The sequence below is a fragment of the Babylonia areolata genome, chromosome 24, assembly GCF_041734735.1.
Source record: "Babylonia areolata isolate BAREFJ2019XMU chromosome 24, ASM4173473v1, whole genome shotgun sequence".
Lineage (NCBI taxonomy): Eukaryota > Metazoa > Mollusca > Gastropoda > Neogastropoda > Buccinidae > Babylonia > Babylonia areolata.
Genome location: NC_134899.1, coordinates 3,753,649 through 3,763,297, shown reverse-complemented (window position 1 = coordinate 3,763,297; position 9,649 = coordinate 3,753,649). Strand labels below are relative to the sequence as shown.

Sequence of the window (9,649 nt, the reverse complement as noted above, 5' to 3'; positions counted from 1 at the left end):
AGGCGCATACGAGTGTGTGCGTTCGTGCAACGGCTATCAAAAATGTTGACATGCATGGTTGAGGCATTAAAAAAACAGAAGTTCTTCACAGAATGGCAATACCCATTTTGACAAATCATCGATCTTGCGGTCCTAAACTAAACCTGTGAATTCAAATCCTATTAGTCCCCATCCCGCCACGCCCACTCTCTTATCTGGCCTATACCCATTCACCCACTCACTCACATATACACACACACATAACACCACATACGCGCAGCTCCCCCCTCCCCCCGCACTCCCCCCCGCCCCTCCCCCCCCCCTCCACTCCCCCGTCCCTCGCCCATCGGAAAAATGATCCATTCCTGGACGGATCCGGTCTGATCGGAGGAAATCTAACTTTGTCAGGCGATTCCGGAATGACAATGGGCCGTTGTGGAGCGACACCAGAGCCTGGGCACAGCGTTTCCATGCATAACTATGCATTCTCCATGAATGTGCATGAAACAGACAGACAGACAGACAGACATAGGCAAGACACACAGAGAGACTTTGCGGAAGACAATGAATACTGGAGTTTTTAAAGAATTACATTATTATAATTTCATACTTTGTTGTCCCCCCCCCCCTCCCTCCTCCATGGTTTAGAAAGGTCGAGTTCTTTTCTGACGGGTACAATAGCCGAGTGGTTAAAGCGTTGGACTTTCAATCTGAGGGTCCCGGGTTCGAATCTCGGTGACGGCGCCTGGTGGGTAAAGGGTGGAGATTTTTACGATTTCCCAGGTCAACATATGTGCAGACCTGCTAGTGCCTGAACCCCCTTCGTGTGTATACGCAAACAGAAGATCAAATACGCACGTTAAAGATCCTGTAATCCATGTCAGCATTCGGTGGGTTATGGAAACAAGAACATACCCAGCATGCACACTCCCGAAAACGGAGTATGGCTGCCTACACGGCGGAGTAAAAACGGTCATACACGTAAAAGCCCACTCGTGTACATACGAGTGAACGTGGGAGTTGCAGCCCACGAACGCAGAAGAAGAAGAAGAAGCGTTCTTTTCATTGTAATGAAAAGCACTGCGTTGCACCGCGTTTCACTGTGAGTGATAAGAACCACGAGGGAGAGCTGGACAGTACAAGGTCTACAGAGAAGAAGCCCCATCTCAGTCAAGTGTTTCGGCCCTTAACTCCTTACACTCTAATTGTATTGTATTGTATTGTATTGTTACCTTTTTTGTCACAACGTATTTCTTTGTGAGAAATCAGGGTTGCTCTTTCTGGAGACAGCACATCGCCACAGTGCGGCGCCACGATTTCGTTTTCGTTTCTTTCACTTATTTATTTATTTATTCATTTATTTATTTATCTATTTAGTTATGTATTTGTTTATTTTGTTGTCTTCGAGTGTTATCTGTTTTCCTGCCGAAGTGTGCTTTTTTTTTTCTAAAAGAAGTTTGTCAGAACAACTCTTTTCGTTGCCGTGAGTTCTTTTACGTGCGATAAATAATGCATGCCGTACACTGGACCTTCGATCTTCGCCTCATCCAAAAGGTGATGTTATAGCAGCCCTATACTCACATGTTCCCAACGCCGACTGTCCTAAAACCCTCTTGGCCGAGAGAGTGGGGTATACTTGGGCAAGACACTCTCCACTATTATCAAATTTTAGCCCAGATAGTCGGGACAGCAGTTGCCTCCTCTGTTGTTCTGATGGTCATAGTCGGACACGACTGACTATCATATATATATACTCACATGTAGGTGTTTTTTTTAGCTGCGGGGTGACGATGGATGATTGTTTGGTCTTTTTATGTATTCATTTATTTTGTCTATTCATTTCTTCGTTTGTTGATTGTTTGTAATCCAGGGGATGCGAGACACGGACAAAAGCAGCGGAAAGATGAATATACATCAATTATCAATGAACAAAAAAAGATATCTATCTTGCCTTCAGTCATTCTGCTCTGCCAGTAAAAGTCATGAAGGCTGTTTCATCGATGGTAAAGGTTTGCCACCGCGAGGCTGCTCATTCCAATATGAATTCAAACATCATATTTCAGGTTTTGTGCACATGATCACCCGAAAAGACTCCTGCTTGTGAACTGCCTGCCACTTCAACACTCACTCTTGTCCCCTCTCTCTCTCTCTCTGTGTTTGTGTGTGTGTGTGTGTGTGTGTGTGTGTGTGTGTGTGTGTGTGTGTGTGTGTGTGTCCCCTCTGTGTGTGTGTGTGTGTGTGTGTGTGTGTGTGTGTGTGTGTGTGTGCGCGTGTGTCTGTGTGTAAATGCTAAATTTGGACAAGATGGAAACATTCTAGCTTTAGCCAGACCACTATGGAATTGGTGGAATCCTTCATCATCCAGTTGACGGCCACAGTCGTCATGTCATTACTCTGCCGCAGTGATTCGGTATTTGCCATCTGCATGATAATGATTCCAGAATCGCCCGTAAGTAGTTAAGCTGGAAAATTCAGAAAAAAACAACAACAACAATCACACCATTCTAAACTGGCCCGACATGAAAATAAGCCATCCTTCCCTACACTGCCACAGGTCAAAGACATAATGAGTGACTGCAGTGACTGCCTAACTTCCGGACAAGAAAACACGGCATCACTGTCCGCCCATCAACACGTACACTGAAACAACGGCACGACATTTGTATTTGTATTTCTTTTTCTTTTTATCACAACAGATTTCTCTGTGTGAAATTCGGGCTGCTCTCCCCAGGGAGAGCGCGTCGCTATACTATAGCGCCACCCGGTTTTTGTTAGTTTTTTTTTTTTTTTGGTTTTTTTCTCTGCGTGCAGTTTTATTTGTTTTTCCTATCGAAGTGGATTTTTTCTACAGAATTTTGCCAGGAACAACCCTTTTGTTGCCGTGGGTTCTTTTACGTGCGTTAAGTGCATGCTGCACACGGAACCTCGGTTTATCGTCTCATCCGAATGACTAGCGTCCAGACCACCACTCAAGGTCTAGTGGAGAGGGAGAAAATATCGGCGGCTGAGCCGTGATTCGAACCAGCGCGCTCAGATTCTCTCGCTTCCTAGGCGGACGCGTTACCTCTAGGCCATCTCTCCACATATGACATGTACTCACTTATCTAAGAGGACAGGAGATTATGTACTTATCTAGAAGTACACATAGATCAAAGGAAGACAGACGGGGACTTTAAAAAAATATTATTTTGATTATTTTACTTTTAGAGTACACTGAGCCCTCGAGAGGACAGAAGATATGTACTTATCTAAAAGTACACATAGATCATAGGAAGACAGTCGGGGACGTTTTAAAAATTTTATTATTATGATTATTTTACTTTTAGAGTACACCGAGCCCTCAAGAGGACAGCTACAGAAGATATGCACTTATCTAAGAGTACACATAGTTCATAGGAAGACAGAAGAGGACTTTTTACAGAAGATATGCACTTATCTAAGAGTACACATAGTTCACAGGAAGACAGAAGAGGACTTTTTACAGAAGATATGCACTTTTCTAAGAGTGCACATAGTTCATAGGAAGACAGACGGAGACTTCTTTTTTAATACCAAAGAGTGTACTGTAATACAGAAGAATACTGAGGCTGACACCACAAAGAGACAAGATACCTGGCCGAATGATTGTACACTCAGACCACGAACAGACAAGTGCTTTTCTCCAGAGTACACTGTGACACGAGGACAGGACACAGGCACTTATCGAAGAGGACACTAAGACCTTTACAGGGCCAATGACACAGAATGCACTACAGATTCCAGCCGTGAACATGCAAACTTGATATCGATGAATGTACTGTGCGTTTGGGTTGGATGCGAACAATCATTTTGGGGAATCCTGCCTTAAATTAAGGTAACCCTTTCTTTTTTTTTTCTTCCTTTTCTTTTTCAATGTCACTTTTATGTGGAGGAAACCTTGATATGCACGATTCTATTGTCATTCATTCATTCATATTCATTTATTCGTTAAAAAAAAAGTTTGGATGTCAGATTAACTGAAACCAGAAACTCAGTGGTTGAAAATCACCACTGTCTTCTCCAGATGATCAGTTTGACCAGCCGGATCGATACTGAAAGTAATCGACAAAGACTTACAGTATGATTGCATCTCATCTGTACTTCATGTCCTCGCCGGTCATGTCTCAAACTTTCAAGGCTTTTTTTTATAAACACAGGCCTACCGATAAAAAGGATGTCAGAACTGTAAAAAAAAATAATCGAAACTGGATTTTCTCGAGGAGTATAAAACGTACGCTCTCTCTCTCTCTCTCTCTCTCTCTCTCTCTCTCTCTCTCTCTCTCTCTCTCTCTCTCTATCTCTCTATCTCTCTCTCTATCTCTGTCTCTCCTATAATACGAAGCCCCAGTAACCATCATGTTTTGAATTTAAAACATTAAAAAAAAGACAACATCAAAAAACAAATGGGATAAACACAATGACCATTTCTATAATAAACCCAACAGAACCTTGCAGTTTTTGCAAGGTTTCTTAACAAGGTTTCTTCTCGTCTGAATCATTTATCCTTTGCAGAATAACAAAACAAAATGTAAAACAATCTAAGAAAAAATAAAAAAATAAAATAAAATAAAATAAACACACACACACACACACACACACACACACACACACACACACGGATCACGTTCACCTGCTACTTCATACGTCAATTGTGCAAACACACATACACAGCCACGTCCTCTCCCATATTCTGCTACTGGAATATGTGGATGGTGCAGAGCGCTGACCTGTCCAAAAAGACATGTATGAATAACAGTGCCGCAACTATACTTCATCTCCAATCAATGTCTCTGTTTTCCAAAACGCATATTTACCTCAAAAGAGAAACAGCGTCAAAAACACTCAATGCTGATGAATGTGCTCCTGACTTTGCTGGCCTCTGATGTATAATTGTTTAGCAAACACCTGTATCTAGACAACATGCACAAACTCCCACAAATTAACAATTGTGCAAACATCTGCCGCCATCTATTTCATAAGCTTCTTTTTTTTTGGGGGGGGGGGGGGGGGTGTCATGATGTAAATCGTCTTACGAAATCCGTTGTTGGTGGTGAACGAATGGTTGGTTATCACCCATGTTAATTGTCTGAAATCGCTTTACAAACATATTTCTCAAAACGAAAGAGGTAAACAAAACAAAACAAAACATCACATCTTTCACACTTCGTCTTCCCCAACTTTCATTCTTCAAAGAAAAAGCGTTCTGTGAAACGATTCAATGGACTAGTTTGTTGGTGGTTGTTTCCTTCACACAGCCGTTCATCTTTCGTAAGCACCATTCTCCAGCGTAAATGATTTGGGGAGAAAAAACACACAAAACAAAACAAAACAAAAACAAAAACAAAAAACAACAAAAAACCCAACTCTCCAATAAAAAGAGTTTGGCAAACAATCTCAAACAAACCAGAAACTGCCTTGACTATTCAGTTTTTGTAAATGACCTCCTCGGGTGAAAAAAGCGCATTGCAGACAGTAATCATCACTGGACAAGTGTTTCATTTGTAGGTCACCATCTGTCACAAGCACCGTCCTCCAGTGAAAACGCATCTTGTGTTAACTCTCTCCATACGAACGGCGAAAGAGACGACGTTAATCCCAATTACCACCATCAAAATATTGCAAGCGGAACGCTCTTATACTGAAGAGGTGAATGTTGACAAAGAATACCACAGTTCTGATGACGGAAGCTAAAGGTTGGGTCATTCAGACACCCACTGGACATCCGAGGGGTCTGTGTAGAGGAAAAATAGAGGACTGGCCGTACTGAGTGAGTTAATGAGAGTAGCCTCTGTTGAAACAGCGTTCAGCACACACCAGTCTTCCATAAACAAGCTTTGCAACTCGGCTCTTTGTCTATCGTAAACCCCATTCTCCGTTTTAAAAACAACAACAAAGAAACAGTCAACAATCTGCACTTGTCTTTGGACATTATTCTTTGTCAGTATCTGGCGTGTTGAAAGAAATGAAAACCAACAAACAACAACAACAAACCCCCAAACGCCTGGTGTAAAGTTCACGTCTCTCCCACAGCGTTCAGCAGCAGTCGTGTTTCACTGGGTGGACTGGTTCCTTCTGGAACTCACAGACATCTTCTCCTTCAACATCCATTCACCTCCTGAAGAGGCAGGCAGCCAGTCACTGTAATACGGTGGCTCTCAATGCGGACTGACGAGCAGAATGTTATTGACATCAACCTTCTTTTAAACCCACGCTTCACGTTAGCGGTTTTGAGTTTCGATCAGTTGTTACCGACATTAAAAAGCGCTGCTGGGTCAGTGCAGTGTTTACAACCACAGAACACTGGTTGTCCAAATCTGCCAGCGTTAGAAGCTCTGGGTATGCTCGGCACTGTTGTTGATGTTTTCATGCTGCTGCATCTCCTGTGTGGTGCTCAGCACTCTGAAAAGAAAAGTGGGGATCTCCTCAGTCTATATATCGGATTATCCACTTCATCACCACAGAAATACCGTGGATGTTGTTTCAGACTCAATGACTCCTCCCAGTTCCAGCTAACTCCGGTGATGATTTGGTTTTCATGTGTCCCAGAAGCTACCGTGTCTACTGCACAAGTTTTGTTCGTGTTAAAGTCTGTAGCGTTGTCGAGATGACACGGGGCGTCGTTCACGGAACACATCAAGGACGACACTCACAGTCCCACGAATGACCGCCACCTGCCCCCCTCTGTCAGAACAAACAGTCCTTTTTTCCAGACCAACAGAGTTGCGTGCTAGGTCTCGTGCTGTGAGTGACCTCAAAGCTCTAAGGCGGCCTCTATTTCCTGAACCGAGACTGCCATGCAGTGACTGTTGGTCCGCTGTGTGGAGTGTCCATGAGGTGACTCAACGCTGGAGGCCGAACAGAGAGGTGAGAACTGTATAACGGACGAGGAATAAGAAACTGACTTGACCTGAATAAAACCTTGACCGTCTGTTCGAAAGTCAGAGTTATAATGAGCAGCAGAATAGCAACAACTGGAAAGAAACCGCTATGTCAAAAGTTTATTAAATTCCTTATCATGTGCAGATATTATTCAAACGAAAGAAGCTACTAAAGGCTATAATTCTCATACATATTGGATTGCCATTCATAAAACAATTAAAGATTTGGGAGGGACGAAACTTATGTTGATATATCAGAACACCAGTTTCTCTGTTTATTTGTTATACATAGTTTAAAAAAAAACACTTCGTACCGCCCACACTCCAACCCGCGCGGTCAAATGGGTATGTACTTATAACAACATGAATGACTGAAATCCACTCGTTAATGGCAAGACTGGTACAAATAGTAACAAACTGGTCCAACATATAATACAGTGGGAGAGGAGGGGGGGGGTTAAAGAGTACAGGAGTTTCGGCAATATCTAAATTGCTCAATGTTACAGCATTACTTTATTCTGTTTCGTTCTGTTGCTCTTCAAGTGCTAAATTTGCAGCAGCAGCAGCAGCAGGAGGAGTTGCAGCAGTATCTTCAGTTGCGGTGTTAACATCCCTGTCACAGACCCGTGTGTCTTCAGTCTGACTGCCACCCAGCTCTGTCTCCTCTCTACTTCCGGTCTGTTCTGATGGCCAGGGAGTGTGCTCTGCAAGCTCAATGTTCTCTGGACAGACAGACTCTACATCCTTCCCTTGGCTTACACCGTGATTACGGTCTTCAGCTTTCTGGGAATCTTCAATAAAATTCTCGTCTGGTTGGACCGCTGTCCTGGGGAATGTTTCTGACATTGGTTCACGGAGGGTTGGGCTTCCGGGGTTCGCTTCGTTCTTGTCGGGGTTCAAGTCTTTAGACGGGACAGACTGTTGATTGGAAGGAGAATCACTACTGCCAGACTGTTGATTGAAAGGAGAACTACTGCTATTTCTCTCAGTTAAATTTTCGCTGGACAATACTTCGCTGGCATCTCCGCCGGCTTCCTTCTGACGGGAGCAATTTCCACCAGCTTCAGCCTGATGGGCAGGCTGGCCAACGGAGTCTTTACCGACTCCCCCTCCGTGACTGGACAAGTGGTCACCGTCAGATCGCTGGCTGCTTGGTGTCACGTGCTCCTCGGTGTTGGCCGCCTCGCTGTCCAAAGACGGCGCCTCGTTCGTGTACGTGTTGACGTGCACCTCGGCGGCCGTGACCCTGGAGTGCTGGGAGCTGGTGGAGCTCCTCCCGGCCGTCCCCACGGACCCCTCGTCACCCAAGGACAAGCTGGGCTGCAGCAGAAGCCCTCCTTCCTCCCCCCTGCCCCTCGCTGCCGCTCCTCCCCCTCCTCCTGTCCCGGGTTCTAGGTAGCCCCCACCCTCCAGCCCCCTCCCAAGCGAGGACAGGTCGGCGGCCGACACCGTGCGGCTGCAGGATCCACCGATGGTGGAGGGGATGTCGTCGTCGCAGCCGGCCTGGAAGTCGTCGTGGTCCCTGCTGGCGGAGCGGCTGAGCGGCAGGCGGACAGCCAGGCTGGGGTTGAGGTGCGAGGCCGTCTCCCCGGTCAGCATCATGGGCAGGTCACAGCACAGCACGGACGTGGAGGCCCCCGTGTCTGCCCTGAACACAGCAACACAGCACGCTGCGGTACAGAGTTTCAGAGTTGGTTTATTCCAATTAACTCTTTTGAGTCATGGAGAAACAAGGAAACATGACAATAACAGGATGACGGCCACAGAGGAAGAGCGAAGATAATTTAAAAAGAAGAAACAAAAGGAGGGATAATACAAATGGGGGAAAAATTAAAATGAAATAAAAGGCCAAATGTAATCATCAGTCTGGTACAATGCAACAGGAATAGACAAATGCACAGATCACAACTTAGATTTACAATACGGCTCTGTATCTGACTAGTTGAGCCTGAACTGGGAACTGGGGGGTTAGACAGTCTGAGACATTCAAGGAAAGGAACGGGAGGTGGAGGGGACGGGGGAATGTTGTTCACACAGCAACAGCAACACAGCACACTGCAGTACAGTCTGAGCTATTCAAGACAGGGAATGGGGAGATAGAGTGGGAATGTCGTTCACACAGCAGCAACAACACAGCACGCTGTGGTACAGTCTGAGCTATTCAAGACAGGAAATGGGGAGATAGAGTGGGAATGTCGTTCACACAGCAACAACAACACAGCACGCTGCACTACAGTCTGAGCTATTCAAGGGAAGGAACGGGAAGTTGCGGGGACGGGGCAATGTTTTTTTCTTTCCTGGGGGGGATGGTGTGGTCGTATGAACGAGCTTGTAGCTGCTTGTCGAATGTGTTGCCTGTGTGACAGAGGTTTTTGGTGCCTGCTGATGGGGGAGGGCGGGGGGGGGGGGGGGGGGGGTGGGGGGGGAGGGGGGGGGGGTGCTGGAAGGGGGGAGCGGGGGTGTTGTTTGATAAAGACTGGCTGCATGCCGAGGGCTTTGCCTGTGTGAGACGATGGAATGACGGTGATGATGATGAGGATGATGACGGTGATGATGATGAAGAGGATGAAGAGGAGGAGGAGAAAGAGGATGACGAGGAGGAGAGAAGGAAGAGAACGACAACGTGTGGAGGTCTTTTGGTGGTTGTGATATCTCTCTCTCTCTCTCTCTGTGTGTGTGTGTGTGTGTGTGTGTGTGTGTGTGTGTGTGTGTGTGCGTGTGTGTGCGTGTGTGTGTGTGTGTGTGTGTGTGTGTGTGTGTGTGCGTGCGTGCGT

General features: G+C 45.6%; 1 protein-coding gene across 3 annotated transcripts in view; it reads right to left on the bottom strand.

The window, feature by feature from the left end:
• Positions 1-642: 642 nt before the first annotated feature.
• Positions 643-9,649, bottom strand: part of LOC143298974 (uncharacterized) — a 93,187-nt gene continuing 84,180 nt past the window's right edge. For all 3 annotated transcript variants that reach the window (XM_076612029.1, XM_076612030.1, XM_076612031.1), the window contains exon 5: positions 643-8,523. In XM_076612029.1, the coding sequence (XP_076468144.1) occupies positions 7,389-8,523 (1,135 nt within the window). In that variant the 3' untranslated portion in view covers positions 643-7,388. The remainder of the gene's footprint in view (positions 8,524-9,649) is intronic.